Here is a 17,445-nt window from a genome sequence, read left to right as displayed (position 1 = left end):
ACACATCAGAAAGAAAAAGAAAACAGAAAGAAGACAACAATGGCGCAATTTACAGGCTAAGGGAGCCAAGATCCATTAGCTGCCAGGCAGTTTCCACACCCTGCTGAAGATCAAAATGGATCTGAAAGATGAAAACTCAAACTGCTGGTGAAAATAAAAACCAGCCATGGTGTGTAAGGTGGCTTTCTGCCTCCCCATAATCACTCCTCTGGGGTTTGGATCCACTGTAAAAGCTAGTATACAAGATGCCTCTACTGCCCTCAAACCTTTTGGTCAATGGGTCTGTCTGACCTTAGCAGATAAGTCATGCAGTCAACCAGAGTGACATTTAGTGCTTAGTACAGACTTGCCAGACCCTTCCTGACAAGTCTTACCACACAGATCAAGCCATCAGCAGTACGACCTGGAGATGCCATCACAATGAAGAAAAGTCTTACCAGGTTTCAAAACCCACCAAGACTTTCATTCAAAATTTTTGTAGTTTGCCTGGCCAAGACCAATGCTAAGAATCTACTGATTTGTTAGGCCATTATATGAAGAATAAGGGGGAAAAAAGTTGGTTCTTAGAATCAGTCTGAAGCAGGCCTGCCTCTAACGCTTTCAGGGCCTGAGGGTAAGAGTACAAATGAAAACCCATATATCATGTCTACATATTCAGTTATAAATCACACTAATAAGCTATTAAGTAAAGTATATTGTATTCTCCTGCCTTGACAAATAAACCTCCTTCATAACCACCTGGAAAACTAGGTTCAAATTTGGAATTCTCACACTCCGTGGGAGTCCTGTGTCAGAGGAGGTACCCTGGGAAGGTTGCCCCCGTCTCATTCTGGCTCACCCACAATGTAAGGAGCTTTGAACCTGACTTTGCACAGGTTTTGCCCATCCTTCCCCACCAAAACATCCAATCCTCAGGCCGAGGCATTCAGACGCTGTGGTAAGGTCCACATTCCAGAGGCAGACAGGGAAGCAGCCTAGAAAGTGAGCCTGAGGCTATCTGGCCAGGAGATTCCAGGGGTCCAGGTACCCAGAATGGGGTTCAGAACTTGGGGGAAGGCTATGGGACCCATGCAGATGCACCTTCTTGATCTCATGGGAGCCTCACCCTGTGAGGGGAACGGCTGGAGGAAGGCCGGAGTGGGACCTTCTACAGCACCATGGCCAAGGGTAGAGGCCCTCTGCCCTTCCCAACTTTAGGGCAGATTTAGTCCCAGTTCTGCCACTAGTCTGTGACCGTGGACCAATGACTTCACCTCTTTTGGGTCTGTGGCAGACAACTTTTAGAGAAGTCTCCTGGGATCTAAGGAGGAGGCCCCTGTGGCCTTGGCTTTAATGTGTACCAACCCACCAGCACAGGTGACAGAGTCTGAGGTGGTCACACGACCCAAGCCAGGCCCACCAGATTCCTTAATCAAGAATATGAAAGCTGGAAATAGAGACACATTCATGGCAGAACTCTAAAGAGAAAGGCCAGATTCCTGCTGCCTCCAGGGCTTCCCAGCTGCCCTGGTTTTTTCCTCTTCTCAGATCACAGGAATAAAACTCTATGCTTCTTGGGCTACTGCAGCCTGCCTTCAATTAATGCCCCCTTTTTTCATTCAAAGTATCCAAATTCTACTATTGCGGCTCATAACAAAAATAAAACTTAACCAAGCTGCCTAATCTGTAGTAGAACAGATGCAAAAGGCGGTGCCTACCTTACCCACCTCACCGGCATTGAGTTTATAAAGAGAATATGCTGCCTGACAGTGCTTTCAGGGAGTGAAGAGCCGTCAGATGAAGCAGCCACAAAGCCTCCCAGGTAGCAGCTGCCACCATTCACCCAAACGAAGTAACCCCTCCTGTTCCACCATGCCCTCCGCTCACGAATCCCTGTCTGGTAGGCCTCACCCACTCCCCTCCACTGTCCATTTTCTTCCCTGATCATTCTGGGCCTTGAGGATTTCAATCTGAGAGTCTAGTTAAGACTCATAACAAGCCTTCTTACACTGGGTAGCAGCTTCCTGAGGCAGAGACCACAGTGAAAGGCATAGCATTGAATGGAGCAGATTTTCAACAAATACCCAGGAGTTGATAAGACCCACCTGCCTTTCATTTGCCAGAAAGCCCAACAGTAAATATAAAAGATGAATTCTCCACACAGTCTATCAGCTATCAAATTAAGGGGTTTCGCTGAGCCATTTAGATAGTGGGAGACTGCAATAACCTCTATGCAATAGGGAACTGGCTCAATAGATCACAGCAAGGCAAAGCGAGGAAGACCTACCAGACAGCCACTTAAAAATCATGTTCTCCAATTGTATGCCAACTATACCTCAATAAATAAAATAGAGTAGAACAGAAGCATGCTCTCCAAAGTAGACACAAAGATTTGAGGAGTGCTTATGAAAATACACGGAGTGAAAAAAGGAAAAGACAATACATATATATATATATGCCACATACATTAGATCATTATGTATGTCTTGCATATATTTACATATATTAACTAGCACTCCAATTTATTATGTACATGCATAAAAAGAATAGTGACATTATTGGGTAGCAGGATTCACATTTTCTCAGTTTGTTCTATATTTTCCACATTGGAACTTGTGAAACCATTTTGTTTTTTGTGGGTTTTTTTTGGCTGTGCCGCACAGCATGTGAGATCTTAGTTCCCCAACCAGGGATCAAATCCGTGCCTCCTGCAATGGAAGCATGGAATCTTACCCACTGGACCACCAGGGAAGTACCCTATTTTACTTTTTAAAATTAGGCTGAACATCTATAACAAGTGATAAAGATCTGGATGTAAAGCAGCATGTAAATCAGAATTGAAACAACTTTCAAACTACAGATTTCGAGGTCTAATTTCCACACCTGCTTATCAGAGACTATAGTTTTCAAAAGCATTTTAACAACTGACAACCACAACCTGAGACAGTTTTCACACTCAGCAGAGTGGCAAAAGAGCCCAAAGTTACCAAATGTTACTGTTACATGCTGCTGGGTTGGAATGTAAATAGAGAAAATGCCTTAAGACTTATTTTTTAGAGTCTGGTGAAGTTGAAGGTGTGCACATTCTAATTCTCCTATGCCCTAGAGAAATCACACACCTACCCAAAGAGATTATCTATGCACGCACACAACACTGACTGCAACGCCATCTGTAACAGCAATAGCTTACATAGCTAAATGCCTATTAATAGGAGAATAAATAGTACTGTTTTCACACAACAAATACTCTGTGGTCAAAACAAATAAACAAAAAACCCACCAAAAAAACTGTCTTGCAATGACTGTTGTCCAAGAGAACTTGCAATGATGACAAGAACACTCTGTATATGGGTGCTTTGCAATATGGATGCCATAGGCTGTGTGTGGTTACTGAGCATGTGAAAAGTGGCTAGTGAGACTGCAGAACTGAATTTTTAAGTTAAATTTTATTAATTTTAATTTGAATGGCCACACATGGCTGGTGGCTACCATAATGGACAGCAAAGCTCCAGACCTACACACAAACACAGATGTCCTCACAAAGCTGCTCTTAGAAAAGCATGTGGAAAAAAAGCATGTGAAACCAATTTTTAAGAAATTAAAAAGCACTCCAAACAATTCTGTATTGCTTGGAAACATAGGCGAGCAGGAAGAAGAAATACACGGGAATGAGAAACATGACTGAGGACAGAGGTTACTCATGTGGGCGAGGGGCATCCAAATGGCCTCGACCACCCAATAGTGTTTTCTGCTTTAATCTGGGTGGTGGTTTCACAGTGGTTTCGCTCTACATTCTTAATTTCTAACCTACATCATCACCTAGTAAGCATCATTCCATTGTTGAGATTTACAGACACATGATAAAACACTATGCCAAGCCGGCTTATAATATCTACTCTTTCTGGATACCTTAGTAAATCCACACAAATGTACCAGCAGACCTGAGGAGACAGAGAAAGAACACGCAGATTGGTACAAGGGTCCTGGAAACCTTCTCGTTATTAAGGTGGATAGTGTTTGCTTTATTGTTATGTTTTATAACTTGCACTGATGTCACATGATTTTTGTGTATCAAATATCACACACACACTGTGCTCTGATGCTGGCAGGGACTTCTATTCCTCATCCATAGAACCGAGAAACTTCTCTCCAATGAGACAAGGCACCAGCAGCACCCGCTCCAAAACTCTTCTACCTGGAAAACCTGCCATCAGCTTCCCACCAAATCCTCTGCAATGTACACCCTGCCCCCTCCCTGCCTGCCCCCCAGCCACAAACATACCAAGTCACTCTGACAGTGAGTTTTGAACTCTCTGGACTGCAAGTTCTGGTCCAGGCAACAACTCAGTAACAGACTTCTACACATTCTTCGCCAAGAACCTTGTCTTCTTTAAAAGTCTGTTCTCTCAGCTCAGTTCAAATAACCTCAACTATGAGAACTAACATACTACAACACTAATCAATTTATTCAATCACAAAGAAAGTTAAATCCTTTCTAACTAATGAACAAATTCTTTTTACAATGACAATGATCTCCCAAGTTGGGTCATATTATCCTCCCCCCCCAGCCACTACCACCGCGCACTGAACCTGTCCTGAACGCGAACGTGTGGGCGCTGCACCAGGACACAGCTGGGAACACAACTCCCCAGCCCAGGTCAAATGGAGTTTATGTGAACGAGGGAGACACTGCCAAGTCATCGGAGGGGCAATGGGTGCCGCAATCAACATGCCACAGGAGAGGGGGAGCCACACTAGCCAGCCACCAGGAATGCTGCTGTAAAGAAAGGGCTGAGAGGAGGATGAGAGTTGTCAACAAATGTCTCAGGAAGGAGAAATCAAAACAATGAATCACTCTTCAACTGTGGAATTTCACAACTAATTCATGAAAAAAGGGATTTCCAGGGCCAAAATTAGACACCCACTACTTCAGAAGGGGTAAAATTAAGTCTGTATTCCTTAGCATGTCAGAAGCAAATCTTTATGTTTAATCTTTAAAAAGCTATCACAGAGAGTATCCACCCCCAGGAATCTATCCACTCCTGTCCGGCAGCCCCCTAACAATAAAGAAACATGAGCAGCAATGTGGGAGCACACTGGTCGTCATTCATCCCGTAAGTTTTCAGAAGTGATCCTGATTTTCACATATTTCACCCCGGCATCCTAACCCAACTTCAAGTCATCCTGGAAACTCCAAGGGGATGCACCTTGTGGTGACACAGCGCACCTGCACCCTAGGCCACTGCCTGTGTTCTCCCCTCCCTGCGTCAGCCTCTCAGTCCTGTCTGACTCACTGTGACCCCATGGACTGTAGCCGCCAGGCTCCTCTGTCTATGGGAGTCTCCATGCAAGAACACTGGAGTGAGTTGCCATTCCCTTCTCCAGGGGGTCTTGACCCAGGAATCGAACTCAGGTCTCCTGCAGTGTAGGCAGATTCTTTACCATCTGAGCCACCAGGGAAGCCCACCTAGTCCTTCCTTCTGACACAGCTGTGTGATCTCAGGCAGGTCCTTTAACTTCTCTGGGCTTCAGGGTCTGCTGTAAATGGAGACAAGACAACTAACGTACTTCCTTGCACCCAATGCAGTGCCTTGTACACAGTAGGCATTTTACAACTCACAGAATCATAAAGAACTGGCTGTTTGGAGCCAGGGAAGTCAGAGTCTCAACATCTAAGCTTTTTCTTGACCCTGTTTCCTGTGACTGGGTGCGGATCCTGGCTTTGGTGCTTGCCAGTCTGTTCTTCACATTTCAACTCTGACAACTCTTCCTCGGGGAAACCTTTCCAGACACTTCGTCATAAAACCGCTGCCATCTCCTTTAGGTGCTGTATATGGGTACCCACTTCACGCCTGTGCCCAAGACCTGTTTCTGGGGAAATCTCTCTTGTGACTCCTCCTGGGCACCAAAGGAAGCACACAGTGTCCTCCTGAGCACCAGTCTCTGGGCTGGGCATCTGCCCACCACTGTAGTTCTCACCATAGCACAGGTGCTAGAAAGGCCCAGCCAAGCACCTTCCTAGACGGTGTGAAAACCACAAGCTCTGTTTTTCCTCTTTGTTTTTTAATGTTTCTAATTTCGGAGCACAATGTGTACCCTCAAGCACAAGTGGGTGTACAACATAGGGTTGAGACTAAGGAAAAGGGGGAGGGGAAGGGAACCCTCAGCAGAAGCCTTTCACAGGAAACAGGAAGTGGCTGCTTCCCCACCCCCATCCTGCAAGGCTGAGCATAGCCCAGCTAGTTGAAAGGGCAGAATCTAAACCCAGGGATTTTTGAATTGGAGGAAAACTTCAAAACTGTGGAGCAGTCACTGCCAAAATGGAGACGGCACATTCTTGCAAGGTGGCCGAGCCCCCGGCCTTCTGCAGCTCCCGGGGAGGCCACACAAAGACAAGGTTTGGAATCCCGGAGATTGTCATGAGGAATGCCCTGCATGCCTCACGACCTTCACGGCTCAGGGTTGGAATCCAAGCCTGAATTGTCCCCATGAAACAGCTGACTAACAATGTCAGCTGGGGAATATTTTGATACCTTCAAATTGGGCCCTGTGGAGGAAGAGGCTACACAAAGAGCTGTGTGCCTGAAGAGCCCGCAGAATGGTACGCAGAGGCCACCCAGGGCCTGCCAGGGCTGCCCACATTCTCCTCATAGCTCGCTAAAGTGGCTCCCAAAAGAGGTTTCCAGATTCGCCCCAGTGGGCACCAGCAGACTGACTCCCAGGAAACTTCCCGCTGTGCAGGGCTCACAAAGCTAGGGCTCTCTCTATTTGAATGTGAAACGCCTGCCTCAATCAGAGAAGGCCCTTAAGCCATAAAACCCTTCACACCAAGGCCAAGTGTCACACTTGTAAGAGGGTGTGATTTATAAATTGACAGCACCCACAAAGCTGCTTTTGTCCTCCTCCCTCAGTTAACAATTTATCTCCCCCAACCAAACTCACGGAGCCATTCAGATAAAGCTTGACTGGGCCTCAAGAAGAAAGAAAGAAAGGAAGAAAGAAAAAGACGCAAGTTTTGGCCAAAACACTAATGTTCGCTCTGGATAATTATGGTCCTGTGAATAGACACTAAAATTAGGGCTTAATAATTCCTCTGTATCGCACTCACAGCATCGAACTATTCCAACACAAACATAAAGAGCAAGAGAAAGAAAATCTCCAGCGCAGCTTTGCTGGAAACTCAAGAGTTCCACTTTTGTGGTTTTTTGCAGTCTCTTTTGTGGTTTCTGCACTCTTAGAATCCCCCCTTTAGAGCAATTTTAACTCAACGCCCTGACCAGTTGATTTTTTTTCTCAACGTTTAAATCTACAAAGTAAAGAGTAAATATGGGCTTGCCCATGTCTTTCCTCTTGGTTTAACAAAACCAATTCTGGCCACTTGGATTTGTTTTCCTCATCACGTGAATTCCCTTCTCAAATTCCAGCACTAGCTATGAAACCATCATCTATCTACGGATGCCCTTTCCACTCTTTCTTATGTAAAATGAATTACAGTATCATAAACTACGTTAAAAAAATACATATATACACCTGAGAACACTTGTCAATAGCAAGACCTTTCTTCTTAAAAGGTTATTTGGTGGGGAAAAAAAAAAAAACTTTATTTTAAAAAAGCAATAAGCAATTCAAGTTTAAACTGTCTCCCTGCCCATTAAGGAGCCTACTAAATTGTCTACCAATTTGAAAACAAAAAAATCTGTACAAGAGTAATGGCTTATGCTCAACAACAGTCTTCTTTATGCTACTCCATACCCCAAAGGTTCAAACTGCTGGCCCACAGCAGGTGAGTAAGGAGGGCACATGTTCTCTTCAGTCTCTACACGGCGCAAGGGAACAGCATGCAAAAAGGCTGCTGGCATTAACAAGTCTGGGACAGGGCATATGAAAAAATTCTACATTTCCCACTCTCTTGAAAAATCACCTCTGGAAAAAAAAGAAAAGAAAAATCACCTCTGGGCATCACTCGGTCCACATTTTCTCCAGAAAAACATCTACTACTTCTTCACTGACTACACTAAACCCTTTGACTGTGTAGATCACAACAAACTGTGGAAAATTTTTAAAGAGATGGCACCAGGCCACCTTACCTGACCCTGAGAGAAGCAACAACTAGAACCAGACATGGAACAACAGACTGGCTCCAAATTAGGAAAGGAGCACGTCAAGGCTGTATATTGTCACCCTGCTTATTTAATTGATATGCAGAGCACACCATGTGAAATGCCAGCCTGGATGACTCACAAGCTGGAATCAAGATTGCCAGGAGAAATATGAAGAGCCTCAGCTATGAAAGCGAAGAGGAACTAAAGAGCCTCTTGAGAGTGAAAGAGGAGAGTGACAAAGCTGGCTTAAAACTCAACATTCAATGAACTAAGATCATGGCATCTGGTCCCATCACTTCACGGCAAATAGATGGGGAAAAAGCAGAAACAGTGACAGATTTTATTTTCTTGGGCTCCAAAATCACTGCAGACAATGACGGCAGCCATGAAATTAAAAGATGCTTGCTCCTTGGAAGAAAAGCTATGACCAACCCAGACAGCATATTAAAAAACAGAGACATCACTTTGTCTACAAAGGTCCATATAGCCAAAGCTACGGTTTCTCCAATAGTCATGTAGGAATGTGACAGTTCGACTACAGAGAAGGTTGAGCACTGAAGAACTGATGCTTTCAAACTGTGGTGCTAGAGAAGACTCTTGAGAGTCCCTTGGACTGCAAGGAGATCAAACCAGTCCTAAAGGAAATCAACCCTGAGCATTCACTGGAAGGACTGATGCTGAAGCTGAAGCTCCAATAATTTGGCCCACTTGATGTGAAGAGCTGACTCACTGGAAAAGACCCTGATGCTGAGAAAGACTGAGGGCAGAAGAGGGCCACAGAGGATAAGATGGTTGAATGCCATCACCAACTCAATGGACACGAGCTTGGGAAAACTCTGAGAGATAGTGAAGGACAGGGAAGCCTGGCATGCTGCATGCGGTCGCAAAGACTCAGACATGACTTAGCTACTGAACACACAACCTCATGGTAACAGCTAGCTGGCACTAAGCATATCTGCCCCCCTTTAAAGGGGACAAGCGCTGGCCCACTCTGTCCAGACTCCTCCCTTCAGGACTACATGTTTCCTTTCCTGGTTATGGCCTGGAGCCTACAGGACCCCAGGGCTTTTTGACTTAACACTCCCCCCAACATAACTTTTTTCTTAATTTTTACTGAGTATAGCATTCTTGCCTGGGAAATCCTGTGGGCAGAGGAGCCTGGCAGGCTACACAGTCCATGGGGTTACAAAAGAGTCAGATATGACTTAGCAACTAAAACAAGTATGACTTTGCAACTAAAACAACAACAACACAATTACACAGTTGCTTTACAATGTTGTGTTAGTTTCTACTGTACAGCAAAGTGAATCAGCTGCATCAACACACCTTCTTGACCATGGTCGTCTCAGATGAATCAAGTTTGGCTCTCTTGGTATCAGGTCCATCTTCTACTCCTTGACTGACTTTGGCAACTTTGGTTTTCTCCCTAGAGGATGACAAGCGGGGGAATCGAGTTTTACTCTGTGAATTATGCCATGAGAACAAAAAGAGCATCACCAGCTCACTGCATGGAATGGATGGTGGTTAAGAGCAACATCTCACACTGATCTGGGCTCAAATCCCAGCCCAGGAGCCAAGACCACCTGATGTGGCATTTACCTACTATGTGGGAATAATAACCTCTGCAGGATTATTAAGAGAAATAACCAATTGTTAGCAGACTGCCAAGCACATAGTATGTTCTCAAGAAATGCTGTAAACATTCCCTGAATTCAATTCCTCCCATCTATCATGGGGAGCTCACCTTCAAATAATCTGGCCTTCTTTTCTCTACAGTGACTTCTTTATCCATTTAGAACATGCTCAAAGACTAGATTTTCTTAAAGCCATCACACATTAGAGTTACAAGAGATTCTGAACATGTCTATCCTTCCCCCATCTTGACTTCACAGGCAAGAAACCTGCAAACTGAAGAGAGTTCAGGGGCTCCCCTGAGAAGTTCAATGAAAGAAAGCAGTTCCTGTCTTGACTCCTGGTGGGGGCTTCACTACCACACAGGGTCTCTCTTTATCCCTCATTGGAAAGGCGGTGGTCAAAAGTCACAGCCCCCAAACCAACTCTTGTCATCTTACAAGAATGGTATCATCACCATCTTTCATCTAGAAGCTGTAAGTTCAAAATATGGTAGGTCTCATCATGTGAGACTTATCAGGATCTGCAACCTCAAGATGCAAGAAGAGGTCTGTTTGTTCCATCAGAGCTGCCTCTGGACCCTAGAGATGTTGTAAGGTAGACTCTGGCTAAGAGTGCCTCCAGAGTTGCCCATCTAACTAATTAGTACTCAGTTTTATTAGCTCTCAAACCTAAACACACACAAGCCCAAGCTGGGGAACAAATGTATACAATCTAATCAAGTCGTTCCTAAACAGAAAGCAAAATCAGTCTGACCCAGACTGATCAGACACCCCTGTGGTGTGCTTTGATCACCTTAGAAATGCCTGTCTCATGATCTAGAGCAACTGTTTCCAACCTTTTTGGCACGGTGTGGGGTTGGGGGGGCACCGCCAGTTCTGTGGAGACAATCTTTCCATGGTCAGGGCAGGGGATGGTTCAAGTGGTAATGCAAGTGATGGGGAGCAGGTGGTGAAGCTCTGCCCACCTCCTGCTGCACAGCCTGGTTCCTAACAGGTCAAAGACTGGGACCAGTCGGGGGTCTGGGAGTTGGGGACCCCTGCTCTAGAGGAGACCATCAATTTGGAAGGCAGGAGCCACATCTCCTGCAATTCTGAACACACAATCTGTGTAGTCAATAAGCTGTTAACTGATTTCCCAAAGTTCTAAGTCCTAAAGTAAAATACTTTTCTTTAACGGGTCATTTCCTGTTGCCGTTGTGCTGTTCAATCGCTAAGTCACGCCCAACTCTTTTCAATCCCATGGACTACGGCACACCAGGCTTCCCTGTCCTTCACTACCTCCCAGAGTTTGCTCAAATTCATGTCCACTGAGTCGGTGATGCTATCTAACCATTTCAGTCATTTCCTACCTGTGAATAAAAGTACATTTTAAAATGCTATGTTCTCTCCTTCTTTCCCTCAACTTACTCTACAAATTCATGCTCTCCAAGATTGGCAAACGTGTATCCATGGTAGCCAAAAACATCTCCTGTAAAGAACTTGATGCTATTTTTGTGACAGATCTGGTCAACTTTCACTATGACGTCCCTGGAGCAGCAAGTCAGACATACCTGCAGAAGAAAAGAAAGTGGCTGCATGTGAGTTAGGCAGACCATGACTCACCGCCCAGATGTCTAAATAAACCGTAATGAACAGTCTCTCTGGGCATGTCTAAAGCCGGTTTCAAACTGGTACAACAGGTTCTTTGGATCCTCAGGTTAGAAGACAAAAGAACAGTTGCAGGCTTCAGTGTGCAGAAAATGTAAATTATCGAGACTATCATTTCACCTTCCGCGACCAAAATGAAACACGTTGAGCTATTAAGTAACAGGCACTCAATGAATTTGTTTCCCCTAAACCATGAACATACATAAACCACACTTCACAGTTTTCATGAAAAGACAGTAATATAACTCAGAGTAAGTTATTTCTAAATCATTACACCTATTAAAGTCTGATTAAGCTACAGCAAGAAACAAAACCAGTTTTTAAAATTTACCCAAAGGTCATGTTTAAATACAAGGGCATTATTCCCCCCCTTCTTTTGACTGATGTGTGATGATAAAGAAGGTAAACAAGTCCCATTGAGATTATTTTTCCACAGTTTTCGATGTGAAACTTAATCTGAATTTAAGGACAAAAGAAAAGGTTATAGCCCAAGTGACCTCCCATTCAGAGTTAAGACAATGAGCTGGTGATTCACTCAGGGGAATCATCAATGTTGCTCTGAGGCCTCCAGGTCATGTTCCAGTAAGTTGAGGTATTGGAAACGGCTAAGTTTTACTGCACAGGACACCATCTTTTCAGGAAAAGTTTTGTGATCAGGAGCAGAAGACAACTTCTAAATCGTACTTGTTTTCTTCTGAACAGAGAAAGTTGGAGAAGAAAATTACCAAAGGATGTTTTCACTTGATAAACCTCTTTGCTGCTGCCTGGGAGCCTGAACACTGACATAACTGCTTCAGAGAAACATGTGTCTCCACTGCCATTCAAAGGACGCAGCCACCCAGGGAGAAACCAAATCTAAAAGACAAGACAGGTGCGGCTGAACATGCACACTGTCTCAACGGAGCTCTGCAGTCAAAATCGAGTGTGAAAACCTATGAGGGCCAGTCAAACACGGCTCAAACAAGTCACGCTGGCCCTGTGAACATGCCTCAGATTAATACAAGCAACAACCCCTTGTTTCGGTTCTAACAAAGCTTTAGTGGCTAGAAGTTCAAGGACACCTAGAGAAACCAAATGTGGTTGCTATGGATAAAGAAATGAAGGATGACTTATGTCCAAACGGAAAATGTTCCAATACCTGGACTTACAAAACAGAGTGAAAAAAAATCTTAAAGGGACAAAACGCACAGATGAACCGTCCTTTGAAGCCCACATTTGAATACATGCACATATGAGATACAACGGCGTGGAAACCAAACTCAAATCCTAACCTCTCATGTAATGGGTCTTTCATTGAAAAACCAAGCAGATCATCTCTGACTATTACATGGTTATCCAACATTTACTAAGCTTTTCCAGGGCGGAGGGAACCATGTCTGAAAGGTCGTGTAGACACTGAAGCAGAATTTCACTTATCCTTTCACCTCTGCAGAGATTTGGCAGTAAAATCAAGTGAGGTCGGATATGCTTCATTTGGCTTATGACTGCAGTGATTCTGTCTAGTTGTCCATGGCAACATGGTCAAAGCGGCTGTGTGGAGGAGAGAGATATAGACAGACCAAGATCAGGTGTGCTCTTTCAAAAGACAAAACACAGACTGGAGTTTGATATTTCTAACAAAAAAATGACTCTGCTACAGAAATTAATCACCAACTTGTTAAGTTTTTGGAAGAAAACATTTGCAGTGAAATGTATTAAAGCTGTGTGCGGAGATTCTGGAAGGAAGACAAAACACCAATGATGAAAGCTGGTCTTGGAGGAAATATTCCCAAAGAAGAAACCAAAAGGCAGCAACTCACAAGCAGCTAAAGCAGATTCAACAGCCTGGGTCTGCCTACCCCCCACACACAGTAAACTAAGGCCACACACTAATGAGGCATATATGCACTAAGGTAATATAAGACTTCACCTAACTAGGGCAACAGCTTGGGTTGCCCAAGAACCTGGTTTGGGTTTCTCCTTAAGATAGTACAGAAAAACCCGAAGCAACTTTTTGGCCCACCCAATACTAAAAGCGAAGAACAGAACAGCCTACAAACTATATGGGGGAAAAGCTCAGATTTGCGAGTCTAATACCCCAGGGGACCTAACATACATACAACTAGGGCTTAATTCCTCCAGTAGACTTTACATTCTCTATGAAACTTACAGCATCAAATTGGGTGAAAAATGACTCCGGTTTCTTTTCTATATTCTCAGTGTCCACCTTCACATCCACCATGGGGTTGAGATTCTGTGCTCGCTCCAAAGAGGCTTCAGCCCTGTTACGGCCAACAGACCCAGTACGGATCAGGAACTGGGCTCCGGGGTCTTCTGGAGATACCTGGGAAGGAATTTTTTTTTTGAATATTTGAATTTGGCAGGAAATAACAAATGAACTTTTCCATTTTATTTTTTTAATTCCTTAATGAATTTGTTACAGTGTGTCTTGTTTTATGTTTTGGTTTTTTGGCTAAGAGTATGTGGGATCTTAGCTTCTGGACCAAGAATTGAACTTCCTGCATTGGAAAGCAAAGTCATAACTACTGGACAGCCAGGGAAGTTCCCCTGAACTTTTCCATTTTAAAGAGTAACTAAAATATCTACCATCTAATTGTATTACGACTGTTTCTATAGGAATCTGTCCAACGCAGATTCCCTATATTCTTTCCTCCCGAAGCTTTAAAACAGACATTTAACTTTTTTTTTCTTTTTTAAACTGGGCATTGATGGTTAAAGAGCACCCCCTTGTGTTTATAATGAAAATTCACTCTATAAACAAAAAAGTACATGCTTTCTTAATTTTTAACTGCCAACAAAATGACATAATCATGAGTGCTAAGAATTGACCAAAAATACCTACCATGTGCCCAACTTGAAGCATTCATAGAAAAACATAAGTAGCTTAAAAGATGCACTCCCTGCCTACAAGTGGTTTCAAATCAAACCGATGCAAAAATCAGACACAATTAAGAACGCTGGAAACGAACTCTTAAATTCAATTAAAACTCAGAAAGGAGGTGAGATGAGCAGAGGCTGGAGCAGAGGGACAATTTCACTCGGAAGGCTGGACATCACCAGAAGAGAGCCTCAAAGACAGATAATATAATCCCCTGATAGCCACAAGTAGGATTAGATTCCACTGTTCAAAATGCATTTCTTCACACATCAAATATCTAATTTAATCATTCATCTCCATGGATGACCTCACCACCTTCACCAAGACTGGGCTCAGTAGAGGAAATCCTGCTCTCCTGCCAACTATGCACAGCACACACTGTCCCTAGGATCCTGTCTCCAAGCACACGGCGCTGGTCCTCCTCCCGCTTCAGGCCAGCCGTCTAACAGTACCTGTGACCCATCCTGGGATCTCACAACACAGAGAGATTGTACATCATAGCGGTTTCTGGAATAATCAAGCTTGGATTCAAATCTGTGATTCAAATCCCGGCTCAAGGACTTAAATGTGTGATTTTGAGCAAATATGAAGAAATCCCATGTAAAACGGGGCTTCCCTGGTGGTTCAGAGATTAAAGCATCTGCCTCCAATGTGGGAGACCCAGGTTCAATCCCTGGGTCGGGAAGATCCCCTGAAGAAGGAAATGGTAACCCACTCCAGGATTCTTGCCTGGAGAATCCCCATGGACAGAGAAGCCTGAAAATGACGACCTTACTAGAAGCAATGCACTTACTCAACACTCTGCCTGGCTTACCTGGGTCATCTGGGCCTTGCTCCTTGGCCTCTCAGCTCCCAGCTCTCCTTCCCCCTCACCGGACACCCCAGTCTCTATATGGCCCTCTTCAGTGCAGCTGTCTTCAGGATTCCATTCAGAATCACTCATATTTTCACTCTATGTAGCTCCATAAACCAACTCCATACCTTTTAGTATCTACCAAAGTCTACTGTTGTTTCTCAAATTGCTGTTACTGATACAGACGTCCTGATCCATTTGAGTCTTATGTTAAACTGTCCATTGGATATTTCCTGCTGTAGATCCCAGGGGCCAATCATATGTGATTCCTACATTTGTTGTCTTTGTTGATGAGCCCACCAGTCACCCATTTAGTCACCAGAGCCAGAAACCTGGTCTTCGTATCTTCGACATTTCCTTGACAGCAGCCACTAGGTGACGGGACTAAGCAGGTGGGCTCTGCCAGGAGTCGGGGCCTGGGTTCTGGTGCTCCCACTAACTACTGAGACCTTGGGTGGGCCATGCTTCACCTCCTTTCCTTCTGTTTTCTTATGTGTAAAAGAGGGATGATAATCCCTGCATCTCAGAGCTGTTTTGAAGACTAAATGATACACTACACCTACCGCCCTAAGCACAGTGTCCAGCACCTCCAGTCCATGGCAGCGGCCGTGGTTACTCCTTGCTTCCCCATACAGAATCCATCCGCCCCTACCACCTAAGCACCTCTCACCTCTGGGTGCTTCTCGCCATCTCTATCATCACTGCCATTCCTCACTCTTTCCAACTCTCCTAAACTACTAAGGCAGCCTTCTAAGTAGTCTTCTGTCCCATGCCTTGTGCCATCCAGTCTACACGATATCAGTGATCTACACAAGGCCCAAAGCTCAGGCCCGCCTCGCCCATCTGGAACTCTCCGATGACTCCACGCCACCGAGAGAAGTAAGGGAAGGCTCATAGCGGAGTTTACCAGCAGGCCCTTCGTGACTTGGCCCTCACCTGCAATCTGCACCCTCACCCCCATCCCTTGGGCTTCATGCTCTACAAATACCAAACTGCTTGTTATTTTTGATTTCTACCATGCTGTGCTAATGTCCCCTGCCTAAAACACAGCCCCTCTAACCTTGAAAAATCTCTACTTGTTTTTTAAGACTGAGTTTACCACTCCGGGAAGCCTTTCATGTCTCCCTGACACAACCTGAGTCAGGGAGCCTTCTCTGGTTTCTGGAAAAAACTGAGAATGGGAAACAAATCTTGTGCATCCCTCCCTTCCCCCCACCTCCCTGCACCACATGGCATGTGGGATCTTAGTTCCCAAACCAGGGCTGGAACCTGCACCCAGAGTCTGAACCACCAGACCACCAGGGAAGTCCCTCTTGTGGACTTTTCTATTGCCCCTACCTAGACTACTCCAAGGCAGCCAGCAGGTGTTCTTGGATGCGTGCTGATGTAACTGAAATGAAGAACTCTAAGGGGTGGGAATGAATATCTTCATTTTATAGATGTATAAACTAAGTCTCTGGGAGGTTAATGCCCTTGCCCAGCTTCAGAAGGTGGGACTTGAGCCCAAGTCTGCACGATTCCAAAGTTTTTGCATCATGCAGCACTGTCTCCCTGGGATGTCTGTTCAGTTCAGTTCAGTTCAGTCGCTCAGTCGTGTCCGACTCTCTGCGACCCCATGAATCGCAGCACGCCATGCCTCCCTGTCCATCACCAACTCCCGGAGTTCACTCAGACTCACGTCCATCAAGTCAGTGATGCCATCCAGCCATCTCATCCTCTGTCGTCCCTTTCTCCTTCTGCCCCCAATCCCACCCAGCATCAGTCTTTTCCAATGAGTCAACTCTTCACATGAGGTGGCCAAAGTACTGGACTTACAGCTTTAGCATTTGTTCCAAAGAAATCCCAGGGCTGATCTCCTTCAGAATGGACTGGTTGGATCTCCTTGCAGTCCAAGGGACTCTCAAGAGTCTTCTCCAACACCACAGTTCAAAAGCATCAATTCTTCTGTGTTCAGCCTTCTTCACAGTCCAACTCTCACATCCATACATGACCACAGGAAAAACCATAGCCTTGACTAGATGGATCTTTGTTGGCAAAGTAATGTCTCTGCTTTTGAATATGCTATCTAGGTTGGTCATAACTTTCCTTCCAAGGAGTAGGCGTCTTTTAATTTCATGGCTGCAGTCACCATCTGCAGTGATTTTGGAGCCCAGAAAAATAAAGTCTGACACTGTTTCCCCATCTATTTCCCATGAAGTGATGGGACCGGATGCCATAATCTTCGTTTTCTCAATGTTGAGCTTTAAGCCAACTCTTCACTCTCCACTTTCACTTTCATCAAGAGGCTTTTTAGTTCCTCTTCACTTTCTGCCATAAGGGTGGTGTCATCTGCATCTGTGAGGTTCTTGATAT

At 44.7% G+C, this 17,445-nt stretch overlaps 1 protein-coding gene across 1 annotated transcript in view; it reads right to left on the bottom strand.

Moving 5' to 3' along the window:
- SAE1 (SUMO1 activating enzyme subunit 1) overlaps positions 1-17,445 on the bottom strand; it is a 61,944-nt gene that overhangs the window by 29,714 nt on the left and 14,785 nt on the right. The window contains exons 3-5 of the mRNA XM_010852657.1: positions 13,512-13,685; positions 11,123-11,265; positions 9,408-9,507 (exon numbers count right to left, since the gene is read on the bottom strand). Of these exons, the coding sequence (XP_010850959.1) occupies positions 9,408-9,507; positions 11,123-11,265; positions 13,512-13,685 (417 nt within the window). The remainder of the gene's footprint in view (positions 1-9,407; positions 9,508-11,122; positions 11,266-13,511; positions 13,686-17,445) is intronic.

This window comes from Bison bison, unplaced genomic scaffold (genome assembly GCF_000754665.1).
Source record: "Bison bison bison isolate TAMUID 2011002044 unplaced genomic scaffold, Bison_UMD1.0 scf7180017864313, whole genome shotgun sequence".
Taxonomy (NCBI): domain Eukaryota; kingdom Metazoa; phylum Chordata; class Mammalia; order Artiodactyla; family Bovidae; genus Bison; species Bison bison.
This window is presented reverse-complemented; position numbering and strand designations above follow the sequence as displayed.